At 39.7% G+C, this 24,982-nt stretch overlaps 1 protein-coding gene across 1 annotated transcript; it reads right to left on the bottom strand.

The window, feature by feature from the left end:
* Positions 1-161: 161 nt before the first annotated feature.
* Positions 162-24,962, bottom strand: smtnl (smoothelin, like). Its single transcript, XM_015016235.1, has 10 exons — positions 24,848-24,962; positions 23,690-24,608; positions 6,994-7,075; positions 5,707-5,946; positions 5,564-5,626; positions 5,088-5,148; positions 4,870-5,010; positions 4,659-4,770; positions 3,991-4,142; positions 162-836 (listed from the first exon to the last, which is right to left on the bottom strand). Exons 2-10 carry the CDS (start codon positions 24,317-24,319, stop codon positions 710-712), a joined length of 1,608 nt encoding a protein of 535 aa, XP_014871721.1. The 5' UTR covers positions 24,320-24,608; positions 24,848-24,962; the 3' UTR covers positions 162-709.
* Positions 24,963-24,982: the final 20 nt, after the last annotated feature.

Below are 24,982 nucleotides of genomic sequence, written 5' to 3'. Positions count from 1 at the left end.
ATTTTCTCCAAACCCATTCAGAGATGTAACATTTTCATATTTTAAAAAATTGTTTCCATATTTTTATGCCTGTTTTGTCATAAAAAAGTTTACCTGGAATCAAAGAGATGACTGTAAACCTTTCAGCATGGTGCTGCATGTCACCACTCTCACAACTTTTATTTCCTTATTGAATCATTTTTATTTCAGTTCTTTTTTTCAGCATCCTAACAACACAACAACCCACAGCATATCAGGATGGAAATATCACTCAGCAGCTCATCACATGTATTCTTGGTTAACATTGTGTCAGACGTTAAAGCAGCAGGTCTGAGCATCGCAGACACCTGGTGATTTTAGTCATTTTATAAGACAAAGCATATTTCTGCTGATGAAAAAAAAAACTCACTTTCAACATCTACAGGCATGCAAACAAACACACCCACACACTAAGTCAATAAAAAACCTAACAACTGAAAATCAGCACTGACATCTGTGTGCAGGTTCATCTTTGTTGTTGCTGATCATATCCAGCAACAATAAATCTCTCAAATGTGTACCAAGAGTTCAGCTTTTACAGTCAGCAGCAGCTTCCTTTGTGCCGAAGAGGGAACAGTACAACAGTTCACCACGAGAGGGCGATCCAGCCTTTCCAATATGGCGTTGGGAACCCCTGAACTCTGCGTTTCATGGCTGATTTCAAGCCAAGTGGTTAAGAAAATCCCAAGTTTCACTCAAACTTGCGCAGGTGGTTGTAGAGCGACTGGACGTAAGTGAAGACACACATGGGGTCTGGCTTGCGACCCATGATCATCATGTCCTCCACCTCGATCAGCCGGTCACAGCCCGCCTTGGTTCTGAGGAGAGGACGGGGACAGATGAAGACGAGTCATAACAGAGAAATAGACAGGAAACTAAAATGCAACCAAGAGCCTGACTTTGCAGGGTGAATGTTTCTACTAATTTTGCACATCTGGAGACCAGAATGTACTATTATTGATTATTAATGTTACTTTTAAAACGGCTCTGTCTGGATAAATATGGCCTGTTTTTCAGGACTGAATTGGATTCTGAATCTGGACTTTAACTGGGCCGTATGAACACCTGAATATGATCCAAACCAGCAGTTCCTGCTGTACGTTTTGGTCGGTTTTCCTGTTGGAAGATAAACCTCTTCCCCACTCTCACTGACATCTCTTTCAGGTTTTTCCTGTATTTGGCTGAATCCATCTTCCCTTCATGGGAGTAATGAGTTCACGATGATGTGGCTTGCAATCTCTCAAGCACACATGGTTTTGCATGAGGAGCATAAATTTTAGGCTCTTCTGACCAGAACACCTTCTTTCTTGTGTTTGTTGTGGTTTGTGGTCAACCTTAAACAGGGATCATTATAGCTTTCCTTTCAACAATGGCTTTCTCTTCTTCTCTTCTTTTCGTTTTTCTCCTCCATAGAGGCCTGTTTTGTAGAAGAAATAAGTAATATGAGACCTGTTGACAGATTCTCCCAGCTGATTCTCCCATCACGTTTTCTTGTCATTAAGGCTACGTTCACACTGCAGCCTGAAGTGATCTAATTCAGATTTCTTGCCAAATCGGATTTTTTTGGCATATACATAGGCGACTGTTCAGACCGTCATGAAAAGATCAGATACAAGTGGCATTACGTCAAAAAAATTGGAATTGGGTCACTTCAGGCTGTGACTGTGAATGCAGTGTAAAGGCCAACTGAGTGCAGTTACAACTGAGTTACTTTTGCTTAATGCCGTTAAAATTCTGTACTTTTGTTTTGGTAACGGTAGCTATGGCAACAGAGCGCAGTTCTACCTGAGAAAGTTAACAGCAGTGAATGTAAAAGGTTACCAGCAAGGCTGAAAAACGGATAACAGACATCTTAAGTTAGCTTCAGTGAAACGGGGAACAAGGTCAATAATGGATATTGAAGTTTATTTGAATGGTGAAACGATTGTAATTTTTATTTTTTCTTGTTTAACTCTTACGGTGTTTGATGGCAATAATAATCGTTATACCATCAGCTCCAGCCTTCTCAACTGACTGAAGATAAACTAAGGTGTCTTTTATTAGTTTTTCAGCCTTGCTGGTAACCTTTTACATTCACTGCTGTTAACTTTTTCAGGTAGAACTGCGCTCTGTAACCATAGCTACCGTTACCAAAATAAAAGTACAGAATTTTAATGGCATTAAGCAAAAGTAACTACACTCAGTTTTCCTTGACACTGTGCTTTTTTTTGTTTTAAATAATTTCCCATCCCACAGAATAAAAATGTATCCTGTTTTGCTGAATTGTTTGTTTATTTTTATTTTAAATCATGGAAACAGAAATAAAATGGTGGTTATTTAAAAAAAAAATATGACAACAAATTTCCAAGAGTAGAGATTGACCTAAAATTATAAGTGGCCTTTTTTTTTTTTTTTTTTTTTTTTTTTTTTCAAAACGTTGTATGACATTTGTGGCTCGAAACAAGTTTTATTTGGCTCGTCCGGGAGTAAAAATGGCTTTTGAGGTTGTAAAAGCTGCAGACCCTGGTATAGAAGCTGCTGGGCTTTTCAAATTCACTTCACAACTACTTTATATTGGCCTGCCACATAATCTCAATAAAGCACATTAAAGTTCAAGGCTGCAACACGAACGAACAGGGAAATGTTTTATGAATTCAGCAGCAGTCGAAGAATATATAATTCCCATTACTGATAGTGGTGCCTCTAAGCCCTGATCTATATGTCTGATTGTGCTGCAGGCTGTGTGATGTCAGATCTACAGCTTGCAGCATGTTTGTGTGCTGCCACAATAAGCAGGGATTTAAGATGTCATGGAGTCAGACAGAAGGAATGCACACCTTTTGCCAGATATAAGAAGAAAAAATGATATCAAACACAAAGAAGACACTTTTATGCTGTCATCAAGATGTAAAATAAATAAATAAAACTTAAATGGTTCTACTCTGATGTTTAGATTTGATAGCATTTTATAATTTTACAGCAAAATGGAGATGTCTTTGTTCTTTGAATGTTTTTTTTAAGACTGCATGACATGCATAATAATTGCTGCTCCAAACTAAATATCCTGCAGGGGCTAATTTTGAGAGTAAAGTTAAAAGTTAAATGTCATAAACAGCTTTACCTGTTTAAATATTTAATATCTAGTTTTTGCCCCCTGTTAATCTGGGAAGGGTTGTTCGACACAACTTCTAGCAGCACTTTAAACATGCTGCTGCACAACCTTTGCTGCAAAAACCTGCCTTAAAATGTTAGGCCTGTGTCCAAACTAACCGTCCTTCAAAAGGTGCAGGAAAAAGTTGTTTTTAAACAGCTGCAGTCATTCATGGTGGAAAAAAAAACGTCTGGATTTAAATCACTTCATTACTCTCATTACTAAATCACTCTACTGGCTGTGCTTGGACTGTTTTCAGAAACAATAGGCACGTAAATGGCAGTATAAAAACGTGGGAAGAAGTGAAGTTTGCATAGTAAGGTCTGCTGTAAGACTTGTTTCATATTTAATCATGTGAAGACAATGAAGACAATAACCCTAAGAAACACAAATTGTTCCAAAGTGCAGATCAAACCGTGGCTGGCTTTAGTAGGATACTCCTGCTTTCATCTAGGAATGAAGGCAAGTTTTCATTTTGTCCTTAAATGGAAATGTATAGAATTAAAATGTCAGCAGTTTCCATATTAATCAGTGACTGTAAAGCTGTGATGCCCCATAAACTCCTCGTGCTCCAAAGCAAGCTCCATGACAAATGAAGGAAGTATTCTAACAATATTTCTTTATCTCTGAGGATTCGGTGTTCAGATTAAAGTTAAATCTGTTCATCTTTACTCGAACTTAATGAAATTCTTCATCCTCTGCTTCTAAACCTCGGCCCCTATCAAACCCATCCGTCTTTTTTTTGTCCGCAGTGACGGAAAACAGAACCAAGTACACCAACTGTAGATTTGAATACATCCATTTCCTGTCAGGTTAAACAAGCATTTTAGTTTCATACTCACTCTGCAGTCCCAAAGGCCAGCTCAAAGTTGTGTTTGCGATTGGCTGGTGATAAAGCGTTGTAGTCGAACTCGGTGGGAAAGAAGGAGTGGACGAGGGCGCAGAAAGCCATTCCATCGCTCCAACTGGACGAGAAGTTCTGGATGTCGATATTCTGCGGAGAAACAAACAGGAAGACGATGGAGATCTAAGCATGACAGAGTAACGCTCAAATATTTAAAAGTAAAATTATCCAGCTTGTAAAACTAGCAGGCGGCCAGTTGTAGCTTCATAAAGCCCGTCTCATCGCTCACTGTCTCGCCCATAATGATGATGGGTTAAACAGACGCTCCTCTCCCTCACTGCTCTCAGACACTCTCAAGAGTTTGAAATCGTTCCATGCAAAGGCTGCACTTTATTCGTCTGGAGTTTGGCTTAAATCAAAGCGCAAGACGTCGAGCAATCAAACCGGCGTCTCTCAGCGGTGGCTAAATCTCTGCGAGAGCCGGGACTTTGCCACACTTCTGTGACCAAAAGCAAAACCACATGGAGGAGCTGGCATGAGGTCTGACTCGAAGAGTCCAGAAATGAATCAGGGCATAAAATAAATTACTGGATTCCAAGCATCTTAAATCTAACCTCAAATCACCACAGAAGATCCCACACCATCACAAAAACTAAGATGTTTCACCTGGTAGCCTATGGTCTTGGAACGACACCATTCAAGGAGAATCTGCTTGATGCTGCTGGCGGTCGACACACCAAAACTCTGAGAGCGCTTGAGCCCTGCTGGTTTAGGACGACTGCGCACAAGGGACACAAAAAATAAAGACGCATAAGAGAGAGATGTCCAAGTACAGAAGTTTCAAAGACAAACCATCACAGATCTGCTTTGTACTCACCTGTGACTGACTTCAGAGTCTAATCTCTCGAATATAGATCTCCGAGCCTGAGCGCCGATGTTACGGGGGAGAGTCTGTGACCTCACCAGCTCCCGCCTCCTCTCTCCTACCTGACCGCAGTTGTTGTTTTTGTCTTCGTCTCTGCAAGATGCATTGAAGTCACATCAAGTAACACAATTGTCATTTGTCCTCAGAGTTTTTGCTTCACCACAACTCACCTGTCATTGTGCTGCAGCCCGGAGTAGGTCACAGACTTAGAAGGAGCTGAGTTTGCCTTGTCTGGTGAAGAGATCCATCAAACAGAAAATCAGCTCTGGCGCTTTTTAGTGCATGGTAAAGGTGCAGAATGTAACTCTTCTAAAAATATATGTTTGTAACTGTCACCATATTGTTAAATAATAATGTGAGACTGATAGTCTGTGAAAAGATCGAACTCCTCCATCTCCTCCCTAGCCTTAGTATTCGAGACAGACTCTGCTGAAAGAAGAAACTGTGTAGTAGCAGAGAGCAAGAGGAGGGACGGGGATGATTGGCAGCGCTAAGACCCGCCTCCTGGCTCTGATTGGTTGCTTCTACTTAGCTCTGGGAGAAGGTAGAGGAGCTCGATTATCAATCACATACAATAGAGACAAATTAACAAATATGTAAGAAGATATATTTTCATAAATGTTTATAAACACTGTTAACCACTCACCCTGGTGATGTGGAGATCCCAGAGTTCGGACAGGTGTGGGGGTCCACGTCTTGACAATCGGTGCTGGCAGCAGGGAGGCCAAAGTCATTTTGGGTCAGAAGATTTTTCAACAGGATATTCAAAGCGTGTTTAATCTCACACACCTGGTTGAAGAGCAGAACTCTCTGCCGGCTGTGGACGAGAGACGCTGGGTGAAGCTTCGGAGGATGGGGAGGACATGGAACCGACAGGGCTGCTGGGAGAATTGGTGGAAGCCTTGATTTCAGCTGTCTTGGTTGTGGCTGTGATGGGAAGGTGGGGCATCCGCAACGTGACGGGCGCCGCGTGTTCAAGAGGGTCGTCTGCTGGCGGGGAGACCTTTCCCTGCACCAACACCGAATGCTCTGTTGGAAGAAGATAACGGGTTAGATTAGACTCAAAGCTCACTAAATCATCAAATACTGATAATTCAACCTGCTATGCACACTAGGAGAAGCAAAAAATATATATTTACTCAGTAAGTTTTCTTTAGAGGGGCAGTGTTATGTATTTTATAGCACAATCAAGTTACGACGTTACCTTCAGTTGTTAGAAAAATGCTACCACTGCAAAATGATCAGTTCTTTGATTTTACATTGTTCTTTTATTCTATGAATTACTGACGACATGTCTCTAAAAATCCAAGCAAAAATTTAGTATTTATTTGCAGAAAATGAGAAATGGTCAAAATAGCAAAAAAAAAAAGATGCAACCCTTTCAGAAAGCAAAGAAAACTCATTCATGTTCATTTAGAAACAATAATACTAATGTTTTAACTCAGGAAGAGTTCAGAAATCAATGTTTGCTGTAATAACCAGGAGGTTTTCAATGTGGTCCAGTGCAGTGAACGATTCATTTTTTCCAGACCTGTATATCAAACATAACGTAAAAGAAGGTTGATCTCACAATTTAATGCATGTAAATTGGGGCTCTGTCTCTTTAAGAAGTTCCTGCTCTTTCCGACACCCCACCTTCACCACTTCATCACAGCAGTGCTCCTCCTTGATGCCGTTTACAACCGTAGGAGCGTTGAACTGAGAAGCAGTTTGTATGATAAATTCACCCGACTCAAAGTTCCTCTCAAAGCATCAAAAACAAACTTCAGGTATATCTTTTGACATGATGTAAAGCACAAACAATGACTACATCCTCATACAATCCACTTCAGCAGGATTAGGGGTCATTAATGTCCGACTATCAAAGTATTTCATAACAGATTAAAGGTGATGACATCTTTACAACTCCTCCCAATAAAGAACAGGTAGAAGCAGCAAACCAACTCATAAATAATCCAGAATAATTACCTCACTGGATACATTTCACAACTGTAATGACAGAAGAAACCCTCCTTCATCCGTCATGTAGAACCAAGCAGTTCTTTAATGTGACGTCCGTGTTGGACATTTAATCACCTGATGCGTTAGCATGTCCGTTCTCCTGTCCAGCGTGTGCAGGCACTGGGTCGACTTCTATTGGCTCTTCCCGCTCGATGCTCTGAAACACACATGGAGTTATGATTAGGAACACACAAGCAGCCTTTCATTGATTTAAATAGGATATGAAGTCATGTTTGACCCTCGGTGATCGGAGGTGGAGTTGTTTTTCCACAGCGGGGAGCAACAAGCTGGAACACAAAGTTGGAAAGCCACTAACTCCAGAGCCAAGACACTTAATCCTGCATCGACCACAAGGAATGATGTTGTGTTTACAGCACTCACAGCTAAATTAGGCGCTGGATCAGCGTTGGATCAGACAGAACAGAAGAAACGAATAAAGCGGCACATCTCGGGATATCAAAGAAGGTGTTTTACAGGAAAGCTCCATGGTGTTCTGTTGTGTTTCAACCTCCACCTCTCCAGATAAGACCCGAGAAGATTAAAGTCAGGCAACACCATCTCTGATGTCCTGCTGAGAGACCAACATTTTATAGCAAAAATTAAGTTTGGATTTTATCTCTTTCCTCTTTCTACTCAAAACGTTCGGCTAAAAAACATCTATCACAATCCAGAGGAGACGCTTCAGTCTCAAACACGGTACACACACAGAGCTGCTGATTCACAGAGGGATGAGCCGTCACTTTCCATGCAGTCCTGTCACAGATACACAGAGCTTAGAGTGTTGATAACCAGCTCATCTAGTACAGAACAACACCACTGAGGTCAAGAGTGTGCTGGTGATAGCAGCACACGTTTCTTTAAGCTCAGCTCCAAAACAGAAACCACTTAGTACATTTGTTGGATCACAGCATAACAAATCCAGAATCAGGAGGCCAGCTCTTCCTTCTGCAGCCAGAAGGGAGAGCCTCTGGCTGCAGAAGCTCTTCAGCCAGAGAAGCTGGTTTCTTGAGAATTATCATGGAAATTTACACAGAATCAACAAATCCCTGCACTTTTTTTGCACTAATAATTGGGAGTTTATTGCAGATTTTTCTCATAATTTGTCAAAAACTTACTGACTTGTACCAAACTGCCTCAGCCTTAACTGATGACATATTATAGTCCATGATCTACACAGCGAGTAATTAAAAGTTGCATTTACCATCATAAACAAGCACAAATATAGCAAATATTTCCAAATTAGTAACACAAACACTTTGAATTTTATAGAAAAACTCACAAAACATATCACAAAATCCTGAAGGGACAGAAAAGATGCTCAATAATAATATTTAATTTTAAGAATTAACTGATATTTTAAGAGTTTGTGAACAGGTTTTATCAATACGTTCTGGCACAACCGGCCCTTGAAGAGCGTACATGATCTTGATTTGGCCCAAAACAAAAATGAGTTTGACCTCACTGAACAGCTCAGCACTGAAATACATTAAAGCTCTACTACCTTTGTACCAACCTTCCAGACCTCCCAGGTCTTCTTGACCTTCTTGACCAGGTCTGAGCACCAACTCCTCAGACATGTAAAGTTAAAGACTAAAAATCAGACCTACATTTGGGGCCAATTCAATACTTTTAGACCTAACTATTCATCATGAAAATAAAATGACAACAGCAGCTCCTCTGCCCACATGGAAAAATTTAACATTCGGCTCATGGTGTGAGAAACTTGAGGAAATTGCTCCTAGTGTAAATGTGCGTCTCTTTGGTTTATCTCATCATACAGGAATGCTGGTAGGTCATGAGTGTTAAAATAACGCAAGAAAAGACGCTGTGTGTGGTTCTGTGCGCATACACTGGTGGTGAGAGGTTTCATAAAGTGCAGTGAGCCCACTTAATGAGGGGAAAGGAGCACATTTCTGCAGACTATACTGGATATGCAAAGGAAAAGTGCAGTGGAGTCATTTTATGCTGCAAGATTGGAAATAATCTAAAGGGGCAGAGAGCTGGAATCGCGAGGTGGAAACAGCTGGCTGTCCAGGGAGACAAATTGTTGCGTGGCTTTGGGACTGGGAGCTCCCTCAGCTGAAACACTCAGATGCCAGCCGTTGTTTTTGGTTCAGAGGGAGGAAACATGATAGCCGACACACTAAGGTTATGTAAACTCTCTGGTATCTCAAGGTCCAGCTTGCTGGCAGAACACACTGACTTTTGCTTTGTTCTTCATACAACAACTCCACAACGGTCAAGGCTGAGCAGAAGGTGAAGGACATCCAGCGCTCATTATGAAAGCAGTTGTTTAAAGGTGCGTGACACATTAGCAGAATTACTTTAAATAAAGCTGGTCTACTTTGGAACATCTGAAGAAATCTTTTTTAATGGTTCCAGGTTTTATTAATCAACTGAATGTCTGCTTAGCGTGTTTTAAACCTTAAAGGTCTGAACCATTCCTTAGTAACGATTGGACTCCAGCTGTGTGAACGTCAATGTACATTCAGGTGGGAATTATAAAAAGGAATTTCATTTTCTTCCAACCATGAAGGCCAGGAAATAATCAAAGAGATGCTCTTAAAGGTCGATGCTGAGGTTAGCAGCTGCGTCACATTTCTACAGTGAAAACGTGACATGTAACCTGTGCAGACACTGAAACCCAAGATAAATATGCAACTGCTTCACACTAGGGTTGATTGCGAAGAGGGAAAATAGATATTTAAGATGTGTTTCAGACATTATTTGTGTGATTTTAATGAGAATCTATATAATCTAATCCATGTTATAATTTTTCATCGCAAATTCTACTTTTAAGAATTTATTCCAGATAAAAACACTCAAAGTTACAGAATTGGGCTTTAAAGTTTCTCATATTATGTCATATAATTACCAAAACCTTTAAGGATCTGAAAAGTTTTGCATTTCTGTATGTAATATGTTCTCAGTATAAATGCAGCTGTCCTGTGAAGGCCTCACAAGTTAGTTAGAAGACATTGGTGAACAATCATGAAGACCAAGTTGGACAAAATAATATCTGTGAGCCGTGAGATCCATCTAATAGTAAGTAGAATTAAATTTGCAACTTCAAATTTAATTTTGACTTTTTTTTACTTTCCTCTTAGTAAGGAGGAAATGGGATGCAGTGTGGCAAGATGGTACAGAGATAGGAAACATATGATGGACTCAGGGGAAACATGTTTTTTTTAGTTCATTTTCAACCTAATCTTAATTTTGTTATTTTTAAACGTGGACCTAACATTATCAAGGTGCAGAGGGAATACTCCACCCGCCTAGTCTGACCTTCTAAAAGCTCAGACATTTCTGTAATATGTAGAATATAAACCCACATATGCAAAGTTCACCTTCTATTACAGACTCATACCTGTTTTAGAGACGCAACAGAATAAGATCCCTTTTTCTGTATTTGCAAAGCAACAAATCAACTTCTATCTGAATTTGCGTCACACGTGTATTAATAGGAAATTGTAAAACATGCAAACAAGATACAGACAGACAGAAAGTGGGTCTAAGAAAAGCCCAGCATATAAGAGCAGGAACAGGAAAAGACAGAAGGGGAAAGAAGGAAGTTCAATTATGCAAAAATTGAAAATTAAAAACATGGTGTATTATGATGCTCAAAGCTTTTTGATATCAGGTGTTATTAAAGTTTATTATATAATTATTCAAATACTGCTGTCTACTACTGGTCTGTCTGTTGTGATGTGCTGTTATTATGTTTCTCTGATTTCCATTATTTTGTATTTTATGGTTCTCTGTCTAACATTTATGTCCCCATAACATCCCTGGACGTCATTAGAAACCAAATATAAAGAACAAAGCTTCGAGTAAATGGTTGTAAAAATCTCTTATGTAGATTCTTTACGTCTAGATAGACGGAAATATTTTGAGCCTTTATTTCCTTAAATCGAAAATTATTCTAAAGTAAAATAAGTAGTAACTTAACTTGATATTGTGAGTAAAATAATAGAGAATTATGTGCTGTTTAACTAGCACATAATTGTTTCTTGTGAAATAATTATTTGGCTTAAATTGCAGCATTAAGTTAAAACTCACAATTCAAGATGAATGAACTTAAAAGAAAAAACGACGTTTAGACAACTTGTCTCTTCATGAACTTTAATTTCCGAGTTAAAACCAAAACAATTTTCTTGTTGACTTGAATTGCATTTTGAAGGTAGCAGGTGGACTTTCATTTTCAAGTTGAACCAAATTTTTTACAGTGTACTATGCATCCCGGCTACTGTGAAGCTATGAGAGGAAACCTTTGGTGACCAAGGACTGGTGTGGCATAGTTTCCTGTTGGGGAGGTGGAATCCTCTCAGAGGAAGAGAAACTCATTAAAACCACCTGTTCCTCAAGAACATTCACGCAGCCTGCAATTTGTCTCCAGGAATGATCTCAGGGAATCCTGTTCTGGGTCAGGAGTGGAAAGAAACAATTACAATCTTTGAAGTGAGCAAATATAAAACGGTAATTGCAGGTGAGAGTCACTGTACAGAGAACATCGTGCCTTATAAACAAGTTATGACTTCAGACATTTCTTTGGAAATTACCACTTAAAAAGAAGTGGTGAAAGCTGGATTTCTGCTTTTTTTTTTTTTCTTTCTTTTAGTTTGGACAGAAGCCAACAACATCTTGGTTCTCACTGGAAAATGAATTAAAAAACAACAACAAAGAAAAAGGCGGTAGGGCGACTCGGTGCTAGATGCACAGCCAGCCAAGTACTTTTATAAATGCATTTCAGATTTACAGGGCAGTTCAACCTCTCTAGAGCTTAAGTGGTAAAATATATTGGCTAACACTTCATAAAATGCCATGCTGTACATCCACTCCCAATCTGTTGTTGATTTAGTCTGATTTATTTTTTTTTTCTTCAAGCGTTTTTGTGACGCTTGAAGAAAAATAAGGCTTAGATAAATTTGTCCTTATGACAGAAGGGGAAAAAAGACAAATTTTCTCTCTACATGCATTTGCAATAAGCAGAAACTCCATTTGTCAGCAACAAGGTAACATATTTCTGTTGTGTTGATAGTGCTTTTTAAAATATTTAACTATACTGTTAAATCAGAACTGATTCCACCTATAATTCTTAATAAAATTCAAATACATGGCATTTTGTTCCTGTATGTTATTCTTTGCCGTGCTTATTCTCTAAAATACGCTATTTTAGTCAAGTACACTTCTTTATTAATTAAAGAAGTTAATTCTTTTCTAATTAAAGAAGTAAATCAGGACAATTAAAACCAAAATATTTTACCAAATTTGCTAAGCTACACAAAAAAAAATCTAATTTATTTTTTTTTTTTCATTTTAATTTTTTTCTGTATGGTCATTCATGCTACTAAGCAGATCTTAAATGCGACTGCAGTCAGACTTTTGTGTGAACGGTTCATCAACCAAAAGAAATCTGCATGCGCAGAAGATTCTTATCATTAGATATTGATAATTGTTGATGATGATGATAATCATCGATTTGTTTTTTGTTTTAAATATCTGAAATCAAAACTGGTCGAATGACCTTTTCTGTTTTATCCACAATGTTTTTATTTTTAAATACGGTGGAGAAACTTTAAAACAGTGCTGCACAAGTTACTGAGCAGGTTGTTGCTAGGGAACCAAAAACTGAGTGAGTTGCTAGGTAACTAGGTTAGTTGATGCCACTAACTTTGCTTAGCTCTCTATGGGTGCGTTCACACTGCAGCCTGAAGTGACCCATTTCCGATTTTTTTGATGTAATGCAACCTGTATCCGATCTTTTCACGGCAGTGTGAACAGCACAGGTCGGATTCTTTTTCGAATGTGACCCATATCCGATTCAAATGCAACTTAACGTTCAGGTCGCCTTCATCCAAACTGAACGTCACCGATTCTCAACAAATCTCACTATTCTGCGTCCTGATGCGGGCAAGCGGGAAGAAAAACAACAACCATGACGGACAATATGAGGATTAGGTTGTTAATGTGCTGCTCTGGCCGGACAACAACTTCAAATATGTAAGCTAAGCTCCACCGTTAGCCTCCATGTTTACTTCCGCAAACACTGAGCTCTTCTTCTTTTTATGGCGGTTGGCAGAACACTGACGCTATTGCGCCCTCTACTGCGCATGCGGGACACTTTCAGGTCGTTTGCCCGTTTACAGTGCAGAACGCATACAGGTCGCATTTACTGGCAGTGTGAACGGCACCGGTAAAAAAAAATCGGAATTGCCAAAAAATTGGGTCACTTTAGGCTGCAGTGTGAACGCACCCTATGAGAGGCTGAGTAACTAAAGCTTTTAATCTGCCTACATCTCCCAGAATGAATACTTTATATATTGAATATTCTATAAGCTGTATTATCTATTGATATTGATCACGTATCTATCAAAATATTTATAGATTTACTTGTTCAGCTCTATGTAAATGTAGGTGTTATGTCACTGCCATCTTTTTGTATGTAAAGTCAAAAACCTTCTTCCCAACCACCAACCTTTTCACAATGTGCACCCACCTCCCACAACACATTTTCCTCAAAGTACCCTCTGGGCATGACTCCAAAACACTGCAGCTGGAGAACAAGGAAATGAAATCCAAGAGTTCCCAGGGTGGATTATCTGACGTTGTCAAGGAGGCGACCTTAAAATCTATCATCTCCTCAAACTGAGTGCCAGTAAGTCTCCCTGGTCCTGCAGGGGCAGTGAGGTTGCGCTGTCCCACTGGTCGGTCACTTATTATTAACCTGTTTCCACAGAGATGATGACGGGAACATGGCCTATTGTCTGGAAGTCATTAAGAGAGCCAGGGGTAGCCAGGGAGTGGTTGCATACCTCTGTTAAACCCCCAACATGTACACACACAAACCCTGGTTACAACGGTGCTCCACTTTAACTTCTACTCATCTTTTTCATGTCATTACACATCCATTTTAAAATCTAATAATGTGCTTTACTGGAAAAGGTATTTAAAAAAAGACCCTGATAAGCAGCTTGAGCTGCCAAACCAAACTGGCCAAGTGGAGCCGTGAGATAACTTAATAGTACGCGGTGAAGTGATGCACATTCAGATCAGGTTGGGATCACAGATGGGCTCACACTGTTTGCGCAAGTCTCCATTATGAGTCATAAAACTATATTTTCTGCCTCACTCGTGACTGTAATGACAACCACCAAGCAGATAGATTCCAGGAATTGGTCTCAGAGCTTTTCTTGCTCTGAGGGGGAGCAGCGCTGGGGGAGGGGGTTTGGAAGTGAGTCCTGGGCCACAGAGCGTACGGAGGAATGGAGGTCAGATTAGGATTTGTTTGTCATAGTTATCAGAAACAGACGGAAAACTTTCAGATACCTGTTTCATGGAAATAAGCCCCACTGTACCCACCTGCATCTACTTTCCTTCACTTTATCTCCTAGGAAAGTTTTACTTCATCTAGCTTTTACATCTCTCCTTTTTTATGAGCATATCTTTTGCAGAACAGATAACCCAGATAACTACAAGGAAGTACTTTTGGTTTTCAGTAGTGCCAAGACTTTAATTAATTAGATCATTTAAAAAATTTAAGTGCAATTAATCACGAGCCGGAACCTTGGTTTCTTGTTTCTGGTACGCCCTTTAAATTTGAAGCACAAGCGACATCTGCAAAATAAAGCATTGGATGATGAAGCTGCTTCTCTTAGTCCACCTCAGTCTCATTTTTGCTTCAAAAGATCATCTGATGAGACGTTGGAAAAGACTTGTGTGGAAGTTGTGCAAAAAATGAGCTTGTCACCAAAAATACCATCACAGTGCAAAACATGTTGCAGCAAGCACAGATGTCCCCAATACTAATGTCAGCGTTCAGTCCACATTCTGAACAAGTATTTTTCAAAGGAAGTTACATGAGAGATCAGGTTTTCCTGAAACAATTCAAAGCTGAAGGATTATAACAGCACTTTACACTAATATGATGGTTGAATAACCTGAATAACATATTAAAAACAATTATCTTTGCTGTTTTGCTGCTACATCATTCAATACTTTGGCAGCCAAAAAGGTTTTTGAATTGAAAATGTGTATTTTGTTTGTTGATATATGAATTTTGATTTAAAAAAAAAACATATCTTGTTTATTTTCCTAGAAAGTAAAGTTTGTTTTGGAGAAGAACAAAAGCACAATTGAGCAATTGATCAAAAATGTTAATTCTCAGATACAAATGTGAAAGCCAAGCGGACTGAAGCCCGCTCCAAAAGCAGGAAGCAGAATGTAGCACATGACTTCCTGGGTAAATACAAATAAAAACAAATGGAGAAATGGAGAAATGGCTCAAAGACAAAAGAGGAATCATACAACTGCTAAAACTGCCACAGGTTTTTCTAAGGGTTTGGTTCATTTCACACAACACAATGTGAAAGCAAACCAAACCAGCTGGAAATGAAACAAATGTTACCATTTTGCTCTCCAATCGAACCAAGTCCACTGGACTGTCATGTGTGAGAACAGCCTAAAAGCCTCCGTGCAAACGAGTAAGAGTGGTGTAATTCAGTTTGGATAATGATCACGACACTGAATTTCTCCAAAAACACAATCTGTTCATCAACCTGATATCATAACCCGACTAATCTAAAACAGCAAAGAGGAAAAAGTGCTGCAGCGGCCTGGTGCTCACATGAGCACATGTAAAGGTTAAGGCAGAGATAACATCAGGTTTGCGTTGAGTAATGTTTCTGGAAGGTGGAAGTGATGGCTGCCGAGCTCTGGTTGCTGAGACAAACGTTAACATTTATGCTGACTTTGTGCAATTTGGGAGCTTAAAACTCAAATAAACTTCTAACGTCACCATGAGATTACGCTAAGATCCTTTTGCGAGTATGTGTAATGTTTCTTGCAGAGATTAGACAAAGCTTGAGAAAACAGTCAGCTTCAGGCTTTCAGGAGAGGTAGTGAAAGTGCAGATGTTCATCAGAATTAGAACCACATTTCCCATAAATCTGGCTGCTTGCTGCTCGAGTCTTTTGAAAATGCTTTAGCCTTTCATTCCTTCCTCTGTCTGCCACCCCCAATAATAGCCTTCACTGAATTTTGTAGCAGACGGCTGACAGAGAGAAGGCCACAAAGTGTGCCTGGTGATTTACCTGTGTTTAATTTGCTGCTTTTGTGCTGCAGAGTGAAAGCTTGTTTGACTTTACAGCCTTTAGCATCTACAAATGTTCCTAAACTCTTCTGAAGAGCCCCCAATGTGTGACGTGAGCGGTGCACTGAGCCATAAATCAAGACTCTCAGTGTTGATGTTCAGCGTAAGTCGGCCCTCTGACCTGCCACATCTAATCTGCTCTGTACATCTACTAATTAACACAAGCAGCAGCGTCGGAATGTGCCCAGTGCACTGCGGTCTTTATTTGTAAAGGTGTGGTTGCAGAAAATATTTGAAGGGGAAGAAGGATGAAACCGAAATCTTCTGCAGTATGGCAAAAGTATTCATACCCCTTAAGCATTTTGTTTGCTTTGATCTTCGATGTATTTTCTGAGGATTATATCCAATGAAACAACACAATGTTGTGCAAAGAAGAAAGGTGAAAGAAACATGAACATGCATTTCCCAGTAACAGTTCAATTTTATAGCACAATCAAGTAGCTATGTTATTACAAAATTGTGTTATTATAAAAACGCCGCTTGTATGAAACATGACTTCAAGGAAATCTGACTTCAGAATCTGATGTCTTGAAACTGGGTATCTGTCTCTTTAAGAAGCTCCTGCTCTTTCCGACGCTCTGCCTTCAGGACTTGGAAATGAAATCAAATCAAGTATTTTGATAACAAATTATTAAGAAACCTATCAGAAAACTCTTATTTAATGATATATATTTTCATGTAATATAAAGTTTTTTTTGTAAATGTTTTTGTAAGAAAAGGCACATTTTGTTGATCATGACTGATTTGTAAAAGCTTTAAAGGGGGAGATAAATTTGTTTAGGTCGTGGCAGATGGTGACTTGTACTGAGCCAGAAGGTTTTTCCTCTCCACTGTCGTTGCATGCATGTTTGGTATGAGGAATTACTGTAAAGTTAACAACACAACGCAAGTGATTTACTGCCACTTCGTCACGCCAGGAGTCAATGACTTGATGAAAGTCATTGACTTGATGCAATTCATTGACTCCTGGTATTTGTGGGTTTCCATAAATAGAAAAAAAAAGCGTAACTAATTTGAATAATTAACTGAGCTTGCTCTCTTGTTTGACAGCTTGGATCAGTTGGAATGTATGTGGCTGAACTGAAGCTACGTTTTGCAAGGTGAATTGAGAAGAAACTGGTTATGAATTGGCGCTACACAAACTGAAATGAATCAAAAGAATCAATGAAAGATGAGTTGATTAAATGAGACAAAGAAGAGCTGGGGTGGAGATCTGCAGGAGGAGGAGGCAGACAAACGCGCTCTACTCTGAGGCGTCTGAGCTGACTGAGAGGAAACAGCTGATTGACAGGTTCGTCATGTACTGAGGAATGGGCCGAGGTTGGCTGTGGGACAACCCGAATAAAACAACTGAATTCAGATTATCTTCTCTTTTTTTTAAATGGCAAGGTAAGAAACGAGGAGCTTTTGCTTCCAGAAGATATTTGTTGATGTGAGATAAGGATTGTAGTCGAGAACAAGAATGTAAGGAGTGATGAGGAGGAGGAGGGTCCATGTTGTAATCCCTCCACACGCCACATACTCTCAATGAAGCACGAGAACGCACACAATGGTCCGCTGGGCCAGCTGCACTGGCAACAGTGGAGTTGTCTGCAGAAATGTTTTATGTGTGCTGCAGATTGTGAAGCGTGGAACGGGTTCAGAAACAGAAACAGAGGAAGAGGAAGCTGGGGGACAGGTTTTAGATCTTTGTCCTCGTTCTGACCTCAGCCTAATTCTTGCTCCAGAGAACCATCAGAGGATGCTAAAGCTGCTTCCCATCAGAACCCCAGACCTTCCAGATGGAAGCGCACAAATACAATCACAATCTCACAGATGGCTGGGTTTTCATACAAGAATTTTTATGTGAATTCTGCTGTAGAGAATTAGAAACATGCAGCAAACTGTGAAAACGTTTCACAAGAACCTGTTGAAGAAAAACTAAATAACATGCCGTATATCCTGGGCTTCAAAGGAAAGGCTTCATTTATCGTAGAAAGTGATCAGCAGTCACACGGGTGCGTGGCGCAGGTGTGCAGTACTGAAAGGAGCTGGAATCGCCCGCGTGTACGTGTGTGTGTGTGTGTGTGGCTTTTTACGATAACTTGGCAAGTCACCATGACGCTGTACGGTAACAGCTGGAGAGCAGGCTGCAGGACAGACACGCCTCTGCACATCTCCAACTTCCAGCTTTTTACTGTATCTGTTAGGAAAAGGCCTCCATGTTATGTCAACAGACCTGTTTGAACAGCGAGCTGAACTTTATGAACTGGATCTACCTCATCTCTCGCTGGCAGGCAGACGAGGACGTGGCGCGGAGAGCCAGGGGTAATTAGGGTTTTAAATACAAAGGTACTAATTTTACAACAAAAAAATTAAGTACGACAGTGAAGTCGTACTGGCTGACCTTTGTCCGCAGATGTAACGCAGCAGAATACATCTGAAGTGTGATGTTGTGTGTTGTGCCAAGTTGACAACAGGGGATCTCCCACAACAGAGACACACAGAAACAAAGGTGGCCTTGTGTCGATTTGGCTCCCATCACCTGATTTCACAGAAGATAACATTCCTCGGCGCTATCTGCCGCATACTTTGGAAATTACAGAGACAAGAGGGAGCATCCATTTGCAAATTATTTTTGTGTGTATTATTTGTTGTATATTTTGGATACAAGCTTGTGTCGTCTGTAGTGTGAATGCAGAATGAGTTAAAGGAGCTACAACTATATGTTGAAGTGCCTTGACCTTTTTTAGAGTGACACTAAGTCTGGGGGTTTAATGCATTATCGTTCATCATAATACATTTCATAGCATGATAAGAATTTTATCGTTGTCACAATAAATTCAAATGAATGATGCGTAACTCTCCTAAAACTGTCCCTTTTGTCAGGATTGTTAGTTTTACAATTTTGTCCACTGTTTGTTCAATGAGAGTATCAATAAACAGCAATTAATTTGCAGCTTATTGGTTCAAATCACATTTCTTTTTGTGACTGATGTCCTTAAGAAACATCTTAAATAGATATGTTTTTAAAGAGCAGTATTTGTGTTTGTGAGGCTGTGACTGCTGTACAATATAATTACCTAAAAAGAAAAGTATCTCTTTTATTAACACAATATTACCACAAAATATTGAGATAAAACTTTAAGTCCATATCGCAAACACCTAAGTGACACAATTTGGCAAATAAAAATATGAGTCTCTTCTAATCTGAAACTCCTAAAGTAATTCAGTGCAACCAGTTGCCTTCAGAGCCTATGTGGTAAAATCTGTCTGTAATTTAATCTGAGTGTAAATCCAGCTGCAGAGCAAACAGCATCAAGAAACATAGCTGAGAGGTCAGGGATGAAGGTGTGGTGGTTTTAAAACAACATAACAAGCTTTGAACTCCTCACAAAGTTCTGTGTCAATCCATCATCAGGAAATAAACAGCAAACCTACCAAGACATGTCCATCTACCTGAACTGACAGGCAGAGCAGGAAGAGTGTTATGGCAACAGATCCAGGCTCTGTGTCATTCGTCAAGCATTCTTGAAAACGCAAAGGATTCATGCAAAATCATGAATTTAACTAAAAATACAAAAAAAATGAAGACCCAAAGTCTCTCATTACAATCCATTTTCCTTATTTCCAACAAACACACACAGTCAAAAACTCTTTTGGTCCATGCTGCTGCAATCCTTCTGCAGTCTCTGTGTTTTTCTGACCTACATTCGACTCAACAGGAAGTAACTTTCAAAATAAAACTGGAAATTCACAGCAAAGTTAACCTTAACTGATATTAATTGTACATCCTGAGCATGGCAACAAATCTAAGGCAAAAAGGACTTACACAAAATATATAATGTGAATAATCTTTGTCTCTTATCTTTCTCAGATAAGAGAAGGAGCCAAGAGGCCCATGTTATCTCTAGACAATTATCAACTACACCTTGATGCTTTAACATCACCCTGATCACATTATCCCCACTAAGGAATATTGTAGTAGCAACATCATTCCAAGCTACACTATGAATGTTTTCCTTCAGCAGGGACAGAAAAGCCGGTCAGAGTTCATGGACAGATAAATAAAAGCCAGTCCAAGAAGAAGAGCCTTGCAAAAGACTTGGCATTTAGACAGTGAACTTAAACTTGCAGCCAACTGAATGTCGGAATGGTCAAGTCAAAGTCTAGAGCTAAAGTTTTTGAAAATGTTATTCAGGCTCATATGACAAAACTACAAGAATTATTATTTTTTTAAAAAGAATAGCCAGTTTACTGAGTTGACTAAATATCAAAATGCCTTAAGTTTTTTTATTTAACTGTATGGAAACGAGGTGTTAAAACTACCATTTTATGGATCATAAAATAAAACTTACAGTCATGTTCGCCATTGCAAATCCATAAAAGCCTAACAAATACCTTAAAATCACTTGTCTGGCAATAGAATAACTTTGAATAATCCAGCTGTTCCTCAGCTTGTATTTCATCAAAATATTTAGAAACACTGAACATAGTTTCCATTCTGTGATAAACAACTCATATTTCTGATCAGGAGGAAAAACAGCTTGTTCATCATCAACTGATGAAGTGATGAAGAAACCAGGAGATGTTTTTTTTTTTTTTTTTTTTGGTTTGGTTTAAAGCAAATCAAGCCTAGGAAAATAATTTAAAAGCAGAATAAAAGAAAAATAAATGATAGGACTTTGAGAGACTTTCAGATGAGTCTAATTCCAGAGCATCTCAGAACGACAGTGAAGCTCTTTCTGATAGTAACTCCAAACCACACAGCAATAAAGCTCTGACTGGAGCTTTTGGTCATCACTGATGTTGTGAAGAACTATGATCTAATGCAGACTTGGATCATAAAAAAAAAAAAACTTTTAGATTGTGCTAGTATCAAGAGAAAAATCAGCCAGAAGAAGAATTTGCTGGTTTTTAGTTTCATTCATCCGTTCTTCTTAGAATGAATCAGTGGATTTAAGAATGATCCACTGAAAACCAGAGAAATTTTAGTTTGAATCCAGAACCATGCCATTACTAATGCTTAAATAGGGAGTATTATGTGTTTCCGCGTACCATCTTATATCACTATATAGCAACTATATTACATTCAGTTGTTATAAAAATGCTGTATATATTAAACAGGACATAAACGAAATTTGACTTCACAATTTGATGCCTTGAAATTGGGTCTCTGTCTCTTTAAGAAGCTTCTACTTTTTCTGACACTCCCGTTTTTGGCACGCCATGACATGTTGAATGGTGAGTTCAGCAAACTCACACCTTCACCAGGTGTTTGCTAATTGCTGCTGCCACTAGTCTGTAGGAGCAGAGAGGCTGAGGCACGGAGACACTAGTAGTTAGTATTAAGGCACCCTTGAATGGCCGCCGCAGAGATACAGAGATTCCTCAAACATGCACGAAAGAGTCAAGTCAACACCCCAGGTAAGTTTTTGATGAGGTAATAACATTACAACATGATGTAAAGCTCAAAAATGTAGATTTTGCATAATACCTCCCTTTAAAACAACCACTGGTTCAGGCAGGTCAAACCCAACAATGACTAACCAGGGCCTGCATTTCACAACGTTGATTTCAGATATTTGTTTCAGGTCTGAAAAACCCCTCAACCGCACTAACCTCACCTCCCAAGAGCCTGCTCGGCTCATATTACTGCACTTCATAAATCCTTAAGGATCCTGGCAGAACGCTATTGTGCAACCACAACGACACAGCCAGTGTCTCCTATGACACATCCACACAGCCACAACGCAAGAGGGCTTCAGTCAAACCACCAGCATGTGGTAAAGTTTCTCTTCACCACATGCTGAAGCATCCCCTTCTGCTTTTGTATCTTAACTTTCCATCTATTGTTACACAAAGTGTTTGGCATTTAAATGTAAGGTAGAGGTTCAGAATAATTACCGGCTAAAGGGGCATAGACTAAAAACATTTGCATCGACGAGGGTCTTTAAAAGTTGAAGTCTCAGCTGTTTGGGAGATATAAGGCAATGACGGCACAGAATAATCCTGACATGATGTGAAAGATGCTAGAATAGTTCACAAAGATGTGTGTATATTGGCTCAAGCTCATATGCACTAAACAGTATGTATAGAGCAGCCTAGTCAACAGAAATATGAGAAATCTAAAAGCAGTGAAAACAACAAAAAACTACACATTTATCTGCAAAATACTAACATTAAGAAGAAAAGCGCCAACTAAAGCCAAAACACTAAGCATCTCTGAAACCGTAGGCCACATAGAAATGCTACATCTAAGTGTTATATAAATGGTGGTAAAAATATGGTGATTAAAAATGTTGAATATTTTTTAAAACATTCTGAGAAATAAGCTAAGAGATAAACAAATTGTCCAAATAGGCTAGAAAAAGATTAAAAGATTATAGCTAAAGCCAAATGATTAGCAACCCACAATGAATCCTGGGAACATATTGAAGAAGGTGCAAACAACTGTCAACATGATGCATGATTTGTGTGACACGAAGTAGGAATTAAAGGTAAAAAGTGTTTCAAATAAACAGGAAGCCATTTTTGAACGCCATCACATGCATGACTCATCATCCATGATGGAAAACATATTTTGCTTCCTCCGGTAAAGCCACTTACAGAATTATGTCGAGTTGTATGTTTTCATAAGCAACATACTTTAAATTTGGAGTGAGTAGAGAGAAGTAGGCAGCATGAATGATATAATGGTGGTCCATAAAATAAAGATGCAGACTTGGTGGTGGATGCTTAATTTACCCCACATTATAGCACAGCTTAAAGCCAAGACATAAAAGAACTGAACTCTAATTATTGTAAGTACCTAATTGAACTTAGTTAAAGTTATGCACGTCATTAACGATCATTTTCAAGACCACATAGTTCTAGTTTCCATCAGTATTATTTAGAAGCAGAACCTGGAAGGCGGATGTTGCATCAATTAAAATTAATATTTAGCTTAGCGGAAACAAAGAACGTCACTGATCAGCTGCTATTTTCCACTTCCAACAAACCGGAAAGACTACTCTAAGGCACCAGCTACCAGATTATTGTTTTGTTCTGTCAGCAGCACCTGATAATGGCTCAATCACAATGATGTTGCATATTAACTGTTAAAGTACTGAAAGTCACCAATCAATGTATGGAAAAGATAAAAGATGGAGGGAGTTTTTTTTTTTTTTTTTTTTTTTTTAAAAAGAAAATGTCAGTAAAAGTGGCAGTAATTGAAAAGTTGTCTCTTTTATAATAGTTACATAATGTTAAAATATTTTAAAGCGGAAGCATCATGTAAAATGTTGTTGTTCTTTAGCTTTATATTATGCTCCAAAGTTATTCCCTCATCAATAACATGCCTGGAGTGTCGCTTTGATTGGTTCATGCATGAACCAATTGAATTTCTCCTATGGCAGAAATTCAAGGGCGTCTAAATCAGAGATAGTGACTTGCATCTCTGGTTTTATGGACCAAATTGCAAAGTCAAATTTATTTTTTTAAGTTACTTTTAATATATGCAGCATTTTTATAACAACTGAACACTTGATTGTGCTGTAAAATGACACAATGTGGCTAGAAAATACATAGCATCTCCCACTTAAAGGGTCATACAACACAACCAACACAGGAAAAATGTAAAGAGTCTAACTTTGCAGTACTCACGTTGGTCTTGCTGGAAACAGCAAAGGTAGCTCGGCTGGAGAAGCGTGTGATGGAGGGGCTGCTGCTCATCCCTGGGCTCATCATCATGGAGGAGCCTCTGGAGCCAGCAGGAGGACTGCTGGAGCTTGTGGGGGAGGAGGTGAGGTTGGCACGGGTCGATGAAAGGCTTGACGGACTGCTGTAGGACTGCGTTTGGTTTTCCAAAGTGAAGTTCTGGGTGCTGGCTTGGCCTCTTCCGTAGATCACCTCCTTCACATCCTGATGGTTCTCCTGTATGTCGTGCAGCTCGTTCTTGTGACTGTGGTTGTTGGTAGTTATGTTCCGCTCACACTTGAGGCCGTTCAGGAGCTCCACTTGCCTTGTGAGAGCTTCCAGCTGGATCCTGAGCTGACGGTTCTCCTGCTGGAGCTGAAGCACGGCCTGTCCAAGCGGACCGCTCAGGTTGGCGGTCTCATCACAACGCCTCTCTATATCGAGCTTAAAGTTGCTGACCTCTGCATGGATCTCTCTGATTGCATCCTGCAAGGTATTCTCATAACGAGTTAGAGCTGAACACACGGTTTCCCCCTCTGGAGAGGGAGAACGGTGGTGACATAAGTCTTCCATCTGAGCCAAGGTTTGAGCCTGCATCAGCCCAGCTGCTGCTGCTGGTGACAGCTATGGAAAAAAGCCTCACCGTGTTTGAGTTAACGTCTGAGACTGAGCTTACTGGCCCCTGGAGACACTCCTCAGTCAGTCTGCTGAGGGAGTAGGGATTGATGCACACCAGGGTTGAGAGGTGAAACCTAGAAGGATGGGGTGGGGTGGGCCAAAGGTCTGGACTGTGTTATACCCACTCCTCCAGCTCTGTCCTGATATGAGGCTTCCTGACGTCTGTCTTCTTTCTCAAGCTCTGCTTTTCAAGAATCAACGTCTCATACTGCAAAAAGGAGACGAAAGATTAGAACATGCAACATTCATTCAGCAGGAAAACGCTTAGGCAAGTCCTCTAAAATCCCTAAATGATGTCAGTCTAAACGTAAAGAAATACTGAATTCAGTTTAAAGACATTACAAGACAGCGAGAGAATCTCATTAAACATCTCATCAGGCAAAAGAGGTTTTCAATGCTGCAACAAAGCTCTGTGGTGAGGTCATGTTCAGCTGCAGGGAAGCCTACCCCAGCTCCGATCCTGAGGGTTTTTTTGAACAGCTGTGTGAATGTGTCCTGGAGTGTGTTCGCTGAGCTCTGCTGCGCTTTGCCGGCTCTCTCAGGTTGAGCACTCCTCTCTTCTGGCCCGGAGGAGGGAGGAGA

Source organism: Poecilia latipinna, unplaced genomic scaffold (genome assembly GCF_001443285.1).
Source record: "Poecilia latipinna isolate Pla-1442-1.1 unplaced genomic scaffold, P_latipinna-1.0 Scaffold72, whole genome shotgun sequence".
Classification (NCBI taxonomy): Eukaryota; Metazoa; Chordata; class Actinopteri; order Cyprinodontiformes; family Poeciliidae; genus Poecilia; species Poecilia latipinna.
The sequence above is the reverse complement of the archived record's forward strand: the minus strand, read 5'-3'. Positions and strand labels throughout refer to the sequence as shown.